At 43.8% G+C, this 19457-nt stretch overlaps 1 protein-coding gene across 3 annotated transcripts in view; it reads left to right on the top strand.

Moving 5' to 3' along the window:
• Positions 1-19457, top strand: part of MARCHF8 (membrane associated ring-CH-type finger 8) — a 173298-nt gene that overhangs the window by 131142 nt on the left and 22699 nt on the right. For all 3 annotated transcript variants that reach the window (XM_084633909.1, XM_084633907.1, XM_084633908.1), the window contains one exon: positions 3723-3773. In XM_084633909.1, the coding sequence (XP_084490035.1) occupies positions 3723-3773 (51 nt within the window). The remainder of the gene's footprint in view (positions 1-3722; positions 3774-19457) is intronic.

Below are 19457 nucleotides of genomic sequence, written 5' to 3'. Positions count from 1 at the left end.
AGCTAGTGTTATGAAATCTCTAATTTAGAGGCACTTCTGTTGATGTTTAATGATCAAAATCTTTTCAGCACTTTTGATAAATGGAGGAGAGCATGCTAGAGTTTCTTCTCACCAAGCCATTATGTGAACATTCATGATTCAGCTAAGCCCCATGTGGTAAAGAGCAAGTTGTTCTTCGTGAAACAAACTCTAACACACTGAGATGGTTTAAAGATCTCTGTGTGTACATAAACTGACATGTGCAGCAGTTGCATCAAAAGTCTCTCTGATTCAGCGTGCTTATCTCAAGACAGCCTAGCATTGCAGTGATATTCCAACTAAAGCAAGTGTGTGCTAGAGAGCTAACACTGGAGGTGTAGGTGCATGTGTGGTGACTATGTAGTGGAGAGGAGTGCACTAGAAATACCATAAATGACATTTTTTTGTGGCGGGGGAGTGATGTTATATGAAGAAGATAAACATTCCCATTCAGTATTTCATAAGGAATTATTCAAGAGGGTTTCATGGGTTTTTTTAATTACAAGATTCTTTTAAAATCACAGTACTAATTGTACTGGCTGGTCTGAGTGGTTGAAGCCCTTTATAGGTATGTTCTCTAACAATACATCAATAAAGATAATGTGAGCAGCCGTGTCTCAGCTGCTCAGAGCATCCAGCAGATAAAATCACAATCCCAGGAATTCAGCAGCAATTTTAGTTTCTGTGCTGTGGGTTAGAGCAGATTTTTCTCTGCATCATTTATCACATTGTGCACATATGGTCCCTGTGCTTCATCCCATTCATTCTTATTAAATTTCAACCTGTCCTTTTCAACATACCTGAAGAAGAGCTCTGGGTAACTCAAAAGCTTGTCTCTCTCACCAACAGAAGCTGGTCCAATAAAAGATAGTACCTGACCCACCTTGTCTCTTTTTAACACAGACATGCCTGTGTATTCAGTAATGATTCCTAACTTGGAACCTGCTGAAGGTAAAGAGTGGTGTTTGGGGGAGGGTTGGGGAGCACGGAGTTAGCATGAAGGCGCTTTGATCATTTCTTTTTGTCTCTAAGGCATTTGAAATCCCAACCCTAGTTTTTAGGCTGTCAGTTGCGTGAAGTTATAAATGGTGTGCCCCAGGCAGACGCTCCCTCTCAGTCTCTCTCCCTAACCCACATGATCTTCCTTTACTTCACCTCCAACCCCATCGCTAAAGAGGGAAGTGAGTGTAACCCCACAGATTATGTAGCTCTCCCCATGATCACAGGCCTGTGCCATTCTCTCTTCAGCAGAGCTTGTGAGCGTGCCCCCCAACCTTGCAGCCTCATTCTTCCTTCCTCTGTCATCTCTAGTGTCAGCGAACTTTCTCTGTTGCTGTAGTCACGTTTCCTTTTGATGTGGTGATGAGATTTGATACCCAGCCACATAATGCAGTGCTTCCTTGCAGTAGCACAATCCAAGGTTAACTTCTCAAATGCCCCTGGTGTCTGTCCTCTCTCATTGGCTGCTTGTTCCTCTTCCTGTTCCAGAGTTTCCAGGAATACTAAATTTGCATGTAATAAAAATACTTCTCCAACTGTAAAGCCAAATTCAACCAGCACATGCAACTCCCATTGAAGTCAATGATGATTTAGGCCCAGTTATTCCAGGGCTGAATTTGGCCCCTGCTGATTTTAAATTTGACCATCAGTTGCCTTCTACAAGATCTCAGTGGCTCACTGATTGGCACTTCATTGTAAGAATGTTTATTGCCATGCAAAAGAAATAGCTCCTCCTTCCTGGTGTTCTAACTGCTACATGGAGTAACATGCAGATCTTGGGGAGCTGAATTCTGTGCTCTGTATATGCAAGTGCTATGGTAACCAAGCAGTTGCCTCTTCCTGCTCACTGCTTCCCTCAACTCCTCCCCTGCCAAACAGGCATGTCTCATTGACTGTGGAGAGCATGGAAAAGGAGTCAGTTGCTGTCTCCCTGGCACATTGTCCCAGCTGGATGGAAGGAGGGAAGAAACAGCTGCTGGTATTTAAAAGCAGCTCAGCCCTTGCTGATGAAATCTTGTTGCCTGCTCCTCCTTCCCATCTCCCAGCACCGAGCTTTTGACCAGCACTAGGCTTGTACTCATGGAACAAGCCTCCTGGAGCATGATGGTGTTAAAGTGTGGGGTTAATGCAGGCCTGTAATCCACACCTGCTGAGGGACTAACCTGACCTTACACTGGCTTGATGTGTAATTAGTCATTAATTGTCATCTTGTAGCCAATCACAACTGGCATCCTCCATAACATGCATGTAGATTTCATGTCTCAGCTGATCTGTGAGTAGCTAAAATTGACCTGATTTATGTATTTCTATATTTAGGTTTACCTTTTCTCTTGGGTACAGTATTTAATGTCCCAGCCACCTGAATGGCCAGCAGCAGTGCTGTCTGGTGTCCTGTTTCCTGTCAAAGTCCCTTTTGTAGAATATAAATGTATCTCTTTGGGAGTGAAAAGCCACATAGGGAAAGTGAAACAGTTTGGTCCCTAAGGTGTCAAACAGAAGGGCACGCTTTTGGCAACTTTTGCACCAGACCAGTGGTTGTGGAAAAGGCTGATAAATGTGCCATATATTTGAGGGATAGTCTCAAACCAAAACACCAGATCTGACCACCCCCAAAGCTTGAGGAAGTTGGATCCTGATTTGCATCTTAACTTTGTGGATTGGCTTCATGTCTATTATTTTTCTAAAAGAAAAATTTCCCTGTTGGATTCCATCCAGAACAAGCAAGCAACTTCCTTGCCAGATAAGCAGCTGTCGCAGTTTCTCGGCATTGAAACGGACATGCCCGATCACACTCACGACTAAATCACATAACATTTAGAAAGTGGAATGAATGCGTGGAACCCAGAGGTGTGCAGATACTATGGTGATGAGCACAATATAAATACCTAATGGTCAGATTGGCAGGTGAGGGAGGTAAAGAAGCTGCATAATGTATTCCCTAGTGGATACAACTGTATGGATACTTGTGGAAACAAATACAGCACCTGATTAATTTCAGTTACATGACTGAAGGGAATCAGCAGATCTTCTGTAACTCCAGCTGTCATGGTGTTTCCAGCTCCGTGTAGCTCAAAAGCTTGTCTCTCTCTGCAACGGAAGTTGCTCCAATAAAAAATATTACCTCATCCCCCTCGTCTCTCTAATATCCTGAGACCAGCATGGCTACAACAACACTGCATACATATAGTGTTTCCAGTGTGGTAATTCTCAGTGTTCCTGGAGAAAAGGCAGTTCTGTGGTATTTTGTATTATGAAATGACATGGATGTAATTTATTCAGCAGTGTTTTTTGTGACATAACTGGGAGCCTTTTCCTGAGTAAGGACTGTAGGATTTCTCCTGTCATGGTTATAATTCCTTAGCGGATAAGGGGGGTGGGGTTCCTTTCCAAAATAACTGCAGTACAGAAAAATGACTTTGCAATGTCTCGGAACATGAGGGCACTATCTTAATATTCCCCAGTTCATGCAAGTCTTGTCTAGTTGAGTTCTGTGTGGTAATATAGCCATTATAGAGATGAAAGGGCCCAATCATACTCCCACAGGAGTTGGTGGCATAACTCAAATTGACTCCAATAGGAGCAAAATCCAATAAATATCTTCTGCTCTGGTATTTAATCTGTTTATTTTACTGTTAATATCTGGTTTAACACCTCCATCCAACAGCTCTCTGTCACTCTAATGATCCTTTTCTGTTCTCTTTCAGAATGAGAAGGCTTTGGGACATTCCATGAGCCGTTCCAGTAACATCTCAAAGGTACAGTATGCAATGGATTATAGTCTTTGGTAAATTTTGAATTTGTGTGGTTTTCTTTGTTCAAACATGTAGGATATACATTCTGTAGTAATCAATAGAAAGTGCATTTATTATAATGGAGGAAGGCACTCTGTTTAAAAATTAGAATTGTGGATAGTCTGTTCCTATGACATACCCAGGGTACAGTCTAGACTAGTGAGCAGCCGGGTCACCCCTGCCCTTAACCTGGGGTGCCCTTTACACTGCTTTGCTGCTATTGCCTCCACTCCTGGACTGCTCACAAACAGCCTCCAGCATGTAAGTCACTCCCAGCTGTTGCTGTTTGCACTTGCAGCCTGCCAGTTACACCCAAGATTTACCAGCCTGAATTATACTACAGGGTGACTCCCGCATACTCCCAGTCCCAGATTTTCTCCAGAAATGTACATCTTGTACTGCCCAGCTCTCTCCTGGACAATACAAGCTCATATAAAGTCCATCATTTTATTAATAGAAATGATATGCACAAATTTTATTGCCTCAACTGAAGTTTCCCAAACACTTCAATTCAAACATGCTGGATTAGATGAAACAATAAAACAAGTTTATTAACTACAAAGAGAGAGATTTTAAGTGAATACAAGTAATGCGGTATAAAAGTTAGAAATGGTTACAAGAAAAATAGAGATAAAACACAACTAGTGCCTGATTTAACAAAAAGAACAGGAGTACTTGTGGCACCTTAGAGACTAACAAATTTATTTGAGCATAAGCTTTTGTAGCCCACGAAAGCTTATGCTCAAATAAATTTGTTAGTCTCTAAGGTGCCACAAGTACTCCTGTTCTTTTTGCAGATACAGACTAACACGGCTGCTACTCTGAAACCTGATTTAACAAACTACGTTAAATTCAAAGCCATGTTTTTCTCACCACATGTTCTCAACAATCTTACTGGCTGCACTTCTTAGGCCAGAACCCCTTCTTCTGTCTAATGCTGCTTCCTTTGTTCCTTCTGGTGCAGTGAAATGGACAGAGAGAGAGGAGGAGGAGGTGGGGGGCCATTGGGGTGTCTGCCCCTTCTTTTTATAGTCCAGTCCTCCATTTGAGAAGCATCTCCAGCTGGGAGCATGGCGCCGGGTAGACTGTGTGGACAGGAACCCCTGCTGTTTCTTTGCTAAAATGTAGATTTTCTGCCCAGGCCTCTTTTCCTGCCAATGAATAGCCACTTAGCAGGTAGTGGCCCATTGACCTTGTTTACACCTGGCTGAGGTGTCAGCTTGCCCTTTGTCTCAGAGGAACTGGTTTGGCCACTCCACAGACTTGGAATGTGTTTTAGTGACATCATACAGTGGAATCTTATAAGTTTACATACAATGTTGCTACACATATTTTACTAGAACACTAATGCCCTGCAAATTATGAGTTTTCAAATGATACCTCACAAAGCATTCCTCATACAAAGGTTACCACAATAGCGTGCAAGGGCTGACTACAGGGTTACACCTGTCACAGTTCCTAATAATGGAATAGTGTTTAAAAAACTCATGCATGAAATACTTCTGAAAGTCATTTCTTTTTAGCCTTTTCAGAATCTGGGATCTCAGCTCAAAGGGCTGGATTGCGGGTAAAGCCACAGACGGCATTAGGGGAGTGCAGAGGGGCCATGCTGACTCAGCCAGAATTTCTCCTGGGATGGACAGGCTCCAGTCCTTCCCCCACTGGAGTAGCTGATACCCCTGGTAGTGATAGGTTGGATGGAGGAGTCCTGCCATTCAAGCAGTACTAGGACCATGTCTGTGATTGGCCCTTACACAAGTGGAGTTGGGGGGCAGTTCCTTGCAATGTTTTCTTCCTCCTGTTCTACTGCTCAGGGGCAGTCTCAGTGGAGACCTTTGATATATCTGATGTGACTGAGTCAGGAGGCTCGGGTAGGTGGCCATTTAATATTTGAATGCTCTGCCCTCTGCAGATGACGCAGGAGAGATGATCCCTTCCCCACAGAGTTTACAGTCTAAGGACTAGATTGTCACTTTGCAGTCTGCCCTGAATAAGGTATGAAATGTAACTGCACCACCCGAGGAACAGACCAAGGCGGGAGCAATGACTGAGAGGCTTTACCAGTAGCAGGTTGCAGTCCCCTCCCAACATGCTGGCTCAGCTCTGCTGGTCAATGAACTGAGGCTGTGGGATTGGAGTCAAGGCTCTCTGCTCGGTCCGTGGTCCTGCCCACCCACTCCCTGGCCAGAGGAAGAAGTAGCCCCACAAAGGCGGCAAGCTCCATAGCCCTCACGAGGGTTGGGTGAATGACACGTGCCCCCATGCTCCCCAGTGTCAGGGTGTTGTCAGTTGGCTTGTATGCGTGTGTTCTTTCTGTGTACTGTCCCAGCTCTGCACACATAGCTGGTTCAGCAAATCTCAATAGTGCTACCCAGTGCTGTAAAGTGTGGGAGGCTGGAATGTTGTTGTCACGATAGTGCTGTTGAGGCTACACAGTGCTTCTGTCCTTGGAGCGTAAATGTTATTAGTAGACAGTGCAACAGATAGTTTAGCAGACCTCAACGTTACTCCTAAAGGAAGACTACAGGCACGCTTCAGTGGTGACGGCAATTGGCCAAGTTTGTTGTCAACGAAGCACGGTACTTGCTCCCTGGATCAGCGTCTACAGTTACGCTAACACATGTATGCTCGTTACAGTGGACTCAGCTCAGTCAGCAGCAGGACTTTCTACTGCCCCTAGGCTGGACAAAGGCTTAAGGTGAAGTATCCCGACATTTATAGGCTGATACAAACAACTGAAATATACAGCTACACACCACCTTATGTATTTTATGACATCTCTTTGTTACCTCCCTTTGTTCCTGATACATTGAACAAAACATCCCTATTAATCAGTCTGTCAAACCATCTTGCACTAGATTGGGGTGTATCTGTACTAACCTTGAAATGTACAGTAGAACCTCCATTTCGAACACCTCGGGAATGGAGGTTGTTCGTATATCTGAAGAGAACGTTATGGTTGTTCTTTCAAAAGTTTTCAGCTAAACATTGACTTAATAGAGCTTTGAAGCTACTATGTAGAAGAAAAATGCTTCTTTTAACCATCTTAATTTAAATGAAGCAAGCACAGAAAAAGTTTCCTTACCTTGTCAAATCTTCTTTATTAAACTTTCCCCTTATTTTTCTGAAGTAGTTTACATTTAACACAGTACTGTACTGTATTTGCTTTTTTTTCCTGCTGCTGCCTGATTGCTTACTGCCGGTCCCAAATGAGGAGTGTGGTTGGCTGGTCAGTTCATAAGTCTGGTGTTCGTAACTCTGAGATTTTAGCTGTAGCTCACGAAAGCTTATGCTCAAATAAATTTGTTAGTCTCTAAGGTGCCACAAGTCCTCCTTTTCTTTTTGCGAATACAGACTAACACGGCTGCTACTCTGACACCTACTGTATTTATGTAACTATCTAATACCTAATACACTAACAACAACTCTACCAAATTCATAAACTTATAAACATCTACTTTGATACTTGGTCTAACTTTAATTCATGGCCTCTGATTCAGGCCTCAGATCTTGTACCCAGTGCTCCAGGCTCTCTCTGCCACATTCCCATGCTTTTTATCTTTTTATGGGGAGGATGTTTACCCATCATCCTGGTAAAACATAACGCATGGATTGAATATGACCCAGTAGTCGCAAACACTGTTTCCTGGCTGTTTTGCTTTACCCATCCATACATTCGTGCCCCACATGTCTAATGGTCTGCATGTTCCCTTGTATGACCTGTGGACAGTTTTCTTTTTCCAAATGTTCTTAGTCCCACATCATGGGCCTGGGAGTATTAGGTTTGGCACTTGGTTTGAGGGATGTAGTTTTCAATTAATTTTTAAAAACTGGGATAAGCACTATTACAATATACTCTACAGTTTTATGTACATCAGGAGTAAAACAGGAATTTGGAATAGTGAAATCACAATTGAGGCCTTCATATATAAATTTTTTTTAAATTAGTTATTACACAGTACTCTACATCCATGTTATAGGTTGCCCTTACTGCTGGTTGTCACCTCTAAGAGACAATATTTCCCCTTTCGCAAGCACAGAGTCTGAGTGTAGCAAAAACTTTTAATAAAAGGAGGGAAGTAACCCAGCATTAACTTGGGAAGACACCGCAAACAGGGTTCATAAACATAAACCATGAGCAAAAGACCCACCCCCAAGTAAGTTGGGTGGTGTCCTTTCCCCTCAGGTTCTTAAGTCCAGCAACCAAAAGTCCCTTTAATGTGCCCGTCCCTTCTCTGCACCCCACTCACAGTTGCTGTCCTTGGTCAGTGCAGACTCAGAGTTCAGAGGTGCATCTGCAGAGTTCACCTCCCACCCTCGGTGGAGGGATAAGAAGGCACCTCACTCACTCCTCTGCCCGGGCACTCACTTGCCGCGTATCTCTGCCAACTGCCCTATTGCCACATTTCTCTGCAGGGCTCTGCTCTGGCCCTCTCCGCCACCTGCCGTGCTGGCTGATCGCCGCACTGCTCTGCGGGGCTCCGCTCCTCTCCATCGGCCGCCTTGCCACACCTCTCCACTGGCAGCCGATTGTCGAGATGACTTCAGGCCCCACCACTTAACATAGCTCTCAGTGATTTCAGCTGTTAGCTGGGGAGACTTACTGCTGGTGCACACCGGGCAGTCTCTTGCATCAGAGAGACTGTCCCAAAGCAGGTCTAATACTCAGACCTAAGTATCAGTGATTTCAGCTCTGTGATGTGTAACAAGACTCTCAATTGAGCCTAAATTAACTCTTTTATTACACAGTGGGGAATGGAAGGGTCAAATGGTGCCTAAGACCCTTAAGCAGGGCCCACACCACCAGGTACAAGTACCTGTCCCTACCCTCTCTCAACTCACTGGGCATTGGAACCCATGCCCCCTGCCTAGCAAGTGCTGTTTAGTTGAGCGGGAAATGCCTAGTACAGTTCTGCTGCCCTTGATTCTCATCAACAAGGATAACAATCCTTTATTACTCCTGCCCCAATAACAAAGAGACTGGGGATCCAACACCAGCCAAAAGTGATCATTTGGGCAAGCAATCCCATCATGCTGAGCACCTAGGCAGGGTGCATGTGCCCATGCAAACGAGATCAGCTTCTTAAATCCTCTTCCACAGCTCATCACTAGATGTCATGTCTAGAGCTCATTCAGACTCTGCTTACATCAGTAATAAAGATTTAAAACCACAGGCACATGAGCTTATTTTGCTCAATAAAATATCTTTGCCACTTGTGGATAGATTTCAGTCCATTGCCAAAGGCCTACACAATACCCTCTGCACAATTTAAGCCCTGTGTTAAGAGTTCTAATAATAGTGGTAAAGCAGTATGAAAGTCTTCACATTGGGGCAAAGTTCTCCCTAGACGTGTTTGTGAGCAAGAGGCTGATTTTGAAGGTCTTTATATATTGCTGAATTCAGAGCAATCAATGCATACTGTACAAGTGCTTGAGACTTAAGTCTCAAAACTGCTCCTGTTGCAGAATACAGAAATGAGTTTTGCCATGGAATTCAGTGGAAGCTGAATCAGTACAGAGGTGCACGAACATCTGCCAGCACCTAAGGATATGCCTATGTTTTGAACTGGGAGTGTGATTTCCCAGCTCGAGGATGCATACTCACTCTAACTCTATTAGAGCAAATGCTCTAAAAATATAGTGTAGTCACTGTGACACAAACTGCAGGAAGGGCTAGTTAGGGTATCAAATGTGTACGTACTTGGGGTGGCTAGCCTGTCCTTCCACTCAGGCTGCCATGTTTACACTCTATTCGAGTGCGCTAGCTCAATTGGAGGTAGCATGAGTCTGTCTCCTTGATCTGGGAATCACACCCCCAGCTCAGAGTGTCGACATGCCCAGATAGAGGGACAAACAGATATGGGGTAACTTGGAAAAGCTGCCAGTTGTGGTTGTGCATGCAGAGCTGGACCCAAGTTGCAAAATTGAATTCCAGGTGTAAATGTCCCCAAAGCTTAGGAGTGATCTGGTCTGTTGTTTTGGTTTGCTCATAATAGAGAGAGGCGCCAGCTGCAAAGTTGAGATCTGGGTCCAAAATTCCCCACAGTTCAGGGGTGTTTGGATTCAGGATTTTGGTTTCAGCCCTCTTCTATTCACAGGAGCAGGTATTTTTTCCCAATGATAGAACAATGGGTGCTGTGTACTGTCAGGATTGCTAAATAGGTAGTTCATACCACAGCACTTATCATTTCCACAAACTTGTAATTTCAGGTATTCAGTTTGTTTCATTGTTTGTTATATTATTTAACTATTAAACCTAAATTCATTTAATGGCTGATGCCTGCACTAGACACATACCTAACGGAAATGAAACCAAACATTGTTTTTCTTTTTTTACTTACACATCAGTGCTCAGTTCCTGGACCTGGTTTTCTTTGAATTCCAAGCAAAGTAAAGGTTTTCTTGGGGTCTCCGTGGTGACTGTGTTTGTTCCAGGAATTGTGGGTGGGTGTGAATATATGAGATGGTAATATATAGTTGCATGGCTTTTGTGGTTTTGAATTGGACATTATTTGTCCTTAGCAATCTTAACAGTTGAATAGAGCTTTCTGTATGTTTTGGTATTTTCAGCATCTAAACTTGAACTTTTGACGTTCTCAAACTCTCTTGGACTTCACTGGAAGTTTAGGGTGCCTTAGTAATGCCATATCAGTCCCTAAAGGCTACAGGGATCAGTGGGATCCTAAATCCTGTTGTCATTTTCACAAAGAGAGCTGTGTTATGAGCACCACTCATTAGCAAATGGACAATTCAGAAAGCGGAAGATTGCAACTTTTATGAGAGAGATTTGCTATAATAAAAAAAAATTTCTTTTGTAAAATTGTGAAGCGTATAGAATTTTACTTAAGTCAGAAGAAAAGCTTATTTGGCAATTTTGAGAGCGCGAGAAGTTGCTTTCCACGTTAATAGCCTTGATTCTATAGGCCTGACTCCAAGTTTAATGTCTGGCCTTGCAAAGGGCACTGTATTAGGCCTTAGGCATGTACTTAGGAGCCATTGTTTCCTAGTGGCTAGAGCACAGGACTGGGATGCAGGAGACAAGGTTCTGTTCCCACTTCTGCCATTGGTCTTCTGGGTGACCTTGGACAAATCATTACCCTGCCTTGTGCCTCAGATTCCCCATCTGTAAAATGGGGATAATGATACTGACCTCCCTTTTAAAGGACATTGAGATCTATGGATGAAAGAGCACTATACATTTAGAACCAGATTTATCAGTTTTACACCAGTGTAACTACGTGAGTAGAATTACTGACGTAACAGAGTAGTAAATCAGGCCCTTCGTATGCTTATAGGTCATTTCATGCATGTGACATTTAATTTATGGCTAGTGGAAACTTATTAGTCATAAACTGTTAATGTTTTAATATGCTTTTCTATGTGCGGTAGTCAAATAATATACAGCTGATTTAAGAGCTTATCCTCATTGGCTGTAGATTTCTAAATTATTATCATTAATCCTGAAGTCCCTCTGTACAGTACCAGTCACTCATGGTGTAATGCAGAGGTCCCCAATGTGTGGGGTGTGCCCCCCTAGGGGGGGCTGAGGAATGTTGGGGGAGGTGGCTGGAGCCCAGGCCAGCTCCCCCGAAGAGGGTGGGGAGAGAGTACCACCCTGCTCCACTCCTGACCCCCCCGGCTGCTAGCCTGGGGTCCCGGCTGTACCCCCTGTCTGCGTCCCCAACTCCCAGAGCCGCGGCCCTGCTCCCGGCCCTGGCTCTAAGGGTCGGGGGGTGAGGAGGGGCACAGACAGGGGTAACAGGGAGTGTAAGGTAAAAAGTTTAGGGACCACTGGTGTAATAGATCAGAACTTGATTCTGTATTGCTTCTAAGCAGTTCCATTCTAGTCCATGCCTTGGCTGATACACCCAGATGTATTTGATGTCTTGTGGATTTAAGTGAAAACGCTAAAGATAAAGAATGTTATTAGGCTTGGAAGGATTACATTTTTATCAGTAAATGTCAGTAAACATCAATTTCACCATACACACACAAACCAATATAAAAAATATTTCAATCAATGATCATCAAAATGTAGAAGATAGACAAAGCAAGAAAGCTGCTGCCTGAGACCTTCTCAAACTTTGATTTAAGGATATTTGTTTTGTGTCCTTTGACATGTGATGTTGATTATTTGTGTTTTAACAGTTATAAAACTTTAAGTTTTTGAATCTCAACGATTACTGTCACTCAATAATTGTCTGATGCCCCTCATTGTCTGACATCCCCCATAATTCCCCGCCACTGTGAAAATTTAAATAATAAAAGGAGAAAAAAATGCTTAGAAATAAACATCTGTATTTGTAAAAGTTATTTAAAAAAAAATCAAATTTGTCAAGCCTAAATATTATGCAGGGATACGATGGAAAGTGATAACTGCACAAACAATGCACGGTATGATTCTGTAAAAACTCTGATCCTACTGAGTAAACTTACTCATGTGTGTGCTTGTTGTGGGATTGACTGCTGGTTGTGTAAGAGTAACTGGGTTACAGAATTGCTGCCTTAGTAATATGAAAGCAGTGGATGTTGCATCACATTTGCAAGGACTGGGGATGGTCTAGTGGTTAGAGTGGGGGACTGGGAGCGAAGAGACCTAATTTAAGTCCTAGTTCTGCTGCTGATTTGCTGTGATATCTTGGGTAAATCTTGTAACTTCTCTGTGCCTCAGTTTCCCCATCTGTAAAATGGCTGTGATCATGCCTACTTCCAAGAGCTGATTTTTAACAGTGAAGGTAATTAATGATTGAAATTTATCAGGGGTTGTGGTGGATTCTTCATCACTGACAATTTTTAAATCAAGATTGGAAGTTTTTCTAAAATATATGCTCAAGTTCAAACAAGAATTAATTCAGGGAAATCCTATGGCCTGTGTTACACCGGAGACCAGACTAGAAGATCAGGGCAGGCCCTTCTGGCCTTTGGATCTATTAATGTATATTGAAACAGCTCTATAATAGTGTGCAGTAAAGGCCTTGTCTTGCTGCCATTGGATTCAATGGCTCATTGACATCATTCATGCAGGATCAGGCCCTTAATGAGTGTGTAACCGTAGCTTACTTTTGGTGTTATTAAAATAGGTAAAACCATCCGCCTGTTTACACAAAGGACTAGATGGTGCCTAGGCATCCCTTCATAGGAAAACGATACAAACTTGGTCCTCGCATTCCTGGTATGCAAGGGCTAGTGTAGTCTGACTTAGGGAGAGGATAGAGATTCCACAAAGGCAATGGAGGCAGCTGAGACAAGAGACATGGCTCTACCATCCCTCCACATCAGCCGCCCATATTGACCCCAATACAAGGTCATACACTGAGCGTATAAGTGTCCTGAGCTGGACATCATCTTTGCATTAAACCTAGAGTAATTGATCTTTGCATGCCTTGCATCATCCATGCATGATCTGTGCACTTGTTCTGGTACTGGCAGCGGCATTTGGATAGCACAAATTGGAGCACTTGGGGCAACCCCTTATGAAAGAAAATAGCAGTGGTCTTTCAGGCCTCCACTATGCTGGTGCCCCCAGAAGCACTGTTCTTGCCTCCAGCACAGTCCCTCTGGGCTTGGCTTCAGGTGTATGTCCCCTTCTCAGACCTCCAACCCTAAGGCAGAGAATGGAGTCAAGCCTCAGTCTTGTCCTACATGGTGAAAAATTTGGGGTGGGTGTGTGTGTGTTATGTTGGGGGGTGACGTAAGCAATTTCCTTGTCAATCTGGAAAAAAATGTTAAACTCGGAACTCTTAGAGAATGCTTAACCTGTATGAAAAGTCTGTTCAGATGTTTGATTCTTTAAAATACAGCTTTTAAATTTTATAGTAACCCAACTAACGCTGCAGATTAAACCTATTTATTCAAATTATGAAATGCTTTGCTGCCTTTATTGACCCTTGTGTAGCACTCTGAGTTTGCAGACACTGTACTGCATTAGAGCAGCCATGTAACTGAAATAGCAAACATTGCATTTGATCAGTTATGCACTGGGTCACCACAAATGTTGAAATGTATGTGAACAGAAACAATGCGCACGTCTCCTGCAGTGGCTCACAGTTCTAACTGTTCTCTTGAGGCCCAGATCTGGCTGCCTGCTACTTATGCTTGGTATTATCCTTAAGCCTTGATTCAAAACCATTCACCATTTCAGGGGTGCGTGCTGCAGTATAATAAACTTGCTACCTTATTGTGCGTCCTCCTCCCATGCCCACCTCTCCTGTGTTGAGCTGGAGGGAAAGGAGTGGGTTGTTTTCAGGAGGCCAAAGTCCCAGATCAGCATCTAGCCAGCAGAGGGTGCTGAGCACTGGGCTAGGGAACCCTGCCAGGAGCAGCAGAAGGAGAGCAAGGGACAAGGTGTGGGAGGAGCCTCATGTGGAAATGCTTGGGTTTGTGTAGCCATTTGCCCACTAGGGGGCGAGGCTTTTGTCCAGGCCCCTCTCTGCTTTCTCTGTACAGTATTTAGAGCAGTGGTCATCAACTGGTAGATTGTAATCTCCGGCCGCTAAAAGTCCAGTGGTGCAGAAGGGCTAAGGCAGGCTCCCTGCCTGCCCTGACCCCACCCTGCTCCCAAAAGTGGCCAGCATGCCCTGGGGAATGGGGAAGGGAAGGCATCTCCACGCGCTACTCCTGCCTGCAAGCACTGCCCCCGCAGCTCCCATTGGCCAGGAATGGGGAACTGCGGCCAATGGGAGCTGCGTGGGTGGTGCCTGCGAGGAGGGCAGCATGCGGAGCCACGTTTCTCGGCCCCAGGAGCCACAGGGGTGTGCCCGCCACTTCCAGGAGCGGCATGGGGCTGGGGCAAGAAGGAAGCCTTAGTCTCTCTGCACCGCTTCCCGGGAACCGCCCAAGGTAAGCGCCGCTTGGCGGGAGCCCGCACCCCAGCCCTGAGCCTCTCCTGGAGCCAACACCCTGTATCCCCTCCTGCACCCTGTACCCACTCCTGCACCCCAACCCTCTGACCCAGCCCAGCGAAAGTGAGTGAGGGTGGAGAAGAGCGAGCGGCGGAAAGATGGGTGGATGAAGTGGGCAGGGCCTCAAGGAAGGGGTTGGGTAGATCTTGGGTTGCACTTAAATTCAAAAAGTGACCTTGTGCGTAAAAGGGTTGGAGACCACTGATTTAGAGCATTCCGTTGAAATCCGCTCTGATCCCTTAAAGTGAATCTTAGCTTGAATCTTTCCTTTTCTGTTTTGAATGAAATATTAGCAGCATTTCCGAGCACATTGAGCTAGTTAGGCCACCTAGAAGATGAGATGTGAATATTTGTAATAGGAATCAATATAGAGAGGACCAGATTACAATCTCACGGCTGTTTGTGTGAGGTAACTCCACTAATCTCTGCGATACAACCGCATTTGCTCCAACCCCTCAGACAGAGACAAACACCTACAAGATCTCTGTCAAGCATTCTTACAACTACAATACCCACCTGCGGAAGTGAAGAAACAGATTGATAGAGCCAGAAGAGTTCCCAGAAGTCACCTACTACAGGACAGGCCTAACAAAGAAAATAACAGAACGCCACTAGCCGTCACCTTCAGCCCCCAACTAAAACCCCTCCAACACATTATTAAGGATCTACAACCTATCCTGAAGGATGACCTAACACTTTCACAAATCTTGGGAGACAGGCCAGTCCTTACCGACAGACAGCCCCCCAACCTGAAGCAAATATTCACCAGCAACCACATACCACACAACAGAACCACTAACCCAGGAACCTATCCTTGCAACAAAGCCCGTTGCCAACTCTGCCCACATATCTATTCAGGGGACACCATCACAGGGCCTAATAACATCAGCCACACTATCAGAGGCTTGTTCACCTGCACATCCACCAATGTGATATATGCCATCATGTGCCAGCAATGCCCCTCTGCCATGTACACTGGTCAAACTGGACAGTCTCTACGTAAAAGAATAAATGGACACAAATCAGATGTCAAGAATTATAACATTCATAAACCAGTCGGAGAACACTTCAATCTCTCTGGCCACGTGATTACAGACATGAAAGTTGTGATATTACAACAAAAAAAACTTCAAATCCAGACTCCAGCGAGAAACTGTTGAATTGGAATTCATTTGCAAATTGGATACAATTAATTTAGGCTTGAATAGAGACTGGGAGTGGCTAAGTCATTATGCAAGGTAACCTATTTCCCCTTGTTTTTTCCTCTCCCCCCCACCCCCCCCACCGACGTTCTTGTTAAACCCTGGATTTGTGCTGGAAATGGCCCACCTTGATTATCATACACATTGTAAGGAGAGTGATCACTTTAGATAAGCTATTACCAGCAGGAGAGTGGGGTGGGAGGAGGTATTTTTTCATGCTTTGTGTGTATAAAAAGATCTTCTACACTTTCCACAGTATGCATCCAATGAAGTGAGCTGTAGCTCACGAAAGCTTATGCTCAAATAAATTGGTTAGTCTCTAAGGTGCCACAAGTACTCCTTTTCTTTTAACTGGAATAGAGTTATTTATGAATTATACAGAATAAGTGGGCCAGATTCTGATCATTTCATTATCTTACATTAAACCAATGTTGTAGGTCTTTGTCTAGAAACCACCTTTGATGAATAACTGCCTTTCAGACAAGCGAGATAGGAAAGTAATTAAACTTCATGGAAGCCTCTTCTACTAAACACAGATATCTAGTACCCTGAAATAAAGTCAATGGTGCACAGTAGTTCAAGGAAGGTTTTTACTGTATTTGCGATTCAGGGTTTCTGACTTCAAACAAAGGAATTCTACTAATGAGACGATTAAATTAGGTCACTAATGAAGTTAGTCTGTAAACAGTTTTCCTCAAATTAACCATAGTGTTTCGCTTTGAAGTATCTGATGTAGCCTGAAATGGCTGATGTAATATATGGAAATATCTCCAGGTCATCTATGTGCTGTGTCTTTTGTCTGGAGGGATAATTTTAAGGCAGTGGGGATGCTCTCCTTTATAGTCCTTTCAAGGGTAATCTTTGAAAATGGTAATACTGGGATGGAAGCAAAGAAATCAAAAGTTCGCTCTTTAAAAAATGTAAATACTGTGTCTTTTCTGAAGCTCTGTACAGCTTTAGCTTTTGAGCAAGGGCACACTGTAATGTATTAAATTTATTCTCGGGCTGAATGGAAGCCAGTGCAGATACAAAGTGGTAGCCTAAGCTCGCTATGAAATTTAAAATCCATTTCAGCTGTTCATCAGCTTGGAACAGATTTAGAAAAGTATATGAATACACACATGCACTGTTGCCTAAAGCTTTGGTGGATTCAATGAATGCTAGTCCATAGAAATGCAGTCCAGGTTTTTCAATCACTGAGCTTCTCTTATATCCCATCAGATGACCAAGTCTTACTGAAAACAACTGCTACTCAAAAGTATTCTTTTCAAGTACCTGAGCCCTGGAAAAAGGTGGGTGTTGGGTTTGTATGTGTGGATGCCTTTTTAAAAAAACCTGTTTTTTTAGAACTAGTGGGACAGTAGCTGCTAAAGCAGGCAGGAAGAAATCTATAATGTGAAGATTAAAATGTTTGTATATTCTTTTTTTTTTTTTCCCCCAAAGGCATGTAAGCTGGTGCTCAAGCGCCATGTGATAATACGCTTACATGTGTCGAATAATCCCCTCAGTCTCTGGTGCTCTGCACTCAGGCACTGGATTCCCCATATTAACTTCATTGTTTATGCCCCTAGGAAGAGCATCTTCAAAAGGGAAATGTGGGGGAAGCAGCAGGGGAAGAGTAGAGTTCTCTCTCCTTTCATACTCCCTCATCCAAGAAGTGTATTTTGAAAGACAGAGGGTCCAATTCTCCTCCTGTAGAGTATGAGTAGTTCTCATGGACTTTAATCGGAGTTACTTATACCCTGGGAAGATGGTGACTTATGCCCTGGGAGATTTTAGAAAGATAAATGGCCCACTTCCTAGTGCTTTATAAATGGATATCACCACAATAAGCTCCCTCCAGAATCCTTCAGTAGGGTTTCCTTTTGGGAAGCCTGAGTGCAAGCTGACTTCAGTCTGATTTCCAGTTTCAAGGAGAGTGCTTAGCCTTAGATGTGTAGATTGTACAGTATGGAAAGGAGCAAATGTGGAAAATAGTCTCCCAGTGACCCACTCCAGAAAAGTCTGTTACTTCAGAACCACTGCCAGGAGTACAGTGTAAAGCTAACTTCCCTGAAGGTTTCCGGTTTATTTTTGCTATTTTAATGTAGTGTTTCCTTCTTCATTAGATGTCTAAATCCCTGCCCTGCTTCCCTGAAAAGACAGGAATGATAGTCTAAGGCCATGGCTACACTACAGGGACTATACTGGCTTAGCTACGGCACCGTAGCTATGCCAGCAAAACGTGTAGATGCAACCTACGCTGATGGAAAAGGTCTTTCCGTCAGTGTAGGAGCATCATCTCACTGAACTCATGGAAGCATACTTCCGCCTACTTAGCTGCGTCTGCACCAGGAGTTAGGTTGGCAAAGCTTTGACACTGGGGGGTGGTTTTTTATACCCTCGTGTTGACCTAAATTTTAAGTGTAGTCCAGTCCTAAGATACTACGACTGCAATGACTTCAGAGCACACTTAGTAGATACTGATTTTCCTGTGGCAGTGGGACTGAGTTATTCCCGCTATCCTGCTATGGTCTCCTGTTTTAGTTCTTGACTATTCTCCATCTCTGCAAGGCATTTATTTCAGGTACAGACTCTTCCGTCAGTACATGCTGGATGTAGTGCTTCTTACCAGAGTTAAAAGGACCTATGCCTGATAGTAAGGGTTTACAGGACTGGACCCTGTGTTTAATGCTCAATCCTGCTATTGTATTATCCAGCACTATGGTATCTGAGCCCTTGAAAACAACCTTTCAACTTGCACTCCTATGCCCCAGTCTACTTGGAGGCCACCTGTATTTATGTTAGCTACTCCAAGCAACGGGAGGGGAAGTCTTTGGACGTATAACACTGTGCATCACGAGTTCTCCTTATTCTTTTTTAATTGCAGTAGCACCAAGGGACACCAACTGAAGATCTCAGAGTAACAGCTGTGTTAGTCTGTATTCGCAAAAAAAAAAAAAAGGAGTACTTGTGGCACCTTAGAGACTAACTAATTTATTTGAGCATAAGCTTTCATGAGGTACAGCTCACTTCATCGGATGCATACTGTGGAAAGTGTAGAAGATCTTTTTATACACACAAAGCAAGAAAAAATACCTCTTCCCACCCCACTCTCCTGCTGCTAATAGCTAAAGTGATCACCAATATCGAAAGTGATCACTCTCCTTACAATGTGTATGATAATCAAGTTGGGCCATTTCCAGCACAAATCCAGGTTTTCTCACACACACACACCCCCCCCCCCACACACACACACAAACCCACTCTCCTGCTGGTAATAGCTTATCTAAAGTGACCACTCTCCTTACAATGTGTATGATAATCAAGGTGGGCCATTTCCAGCACAAATCCAGGGTTTAACAAGAACGTCGGGTGGGGGGGGGGTAGGAAAAAACAAGGGGAAATAGGTTACCTTGCATAATGACTTAGCCACTCCCAGTCTCTATTCAAGCCTAAGTTAATTGTATCCAATTTGCAAATGAATTCCAATTCAACAGTTTCTCGCAGGAGTCTGGATTTGAAGTTTTTTTTGTTGTAATATTGCAACTTTCATGTCTGTAATC

Source organism: Lepidochelys olivacea (genome assembly GCF_965140295.1).
Source record: "Lepidochelys olivacea isolate rLepOli2 genome assembly, chromosome: 7".
Lineage (NCBI taxonomy): Eukaryota > Metazoa > Chordata > Testudines > Cheloniidae > Lepidochelys > Lepidochelys olivacea.
This window is presented reverse-complemented; position numbering and strand designations above follow the sequence as displayed.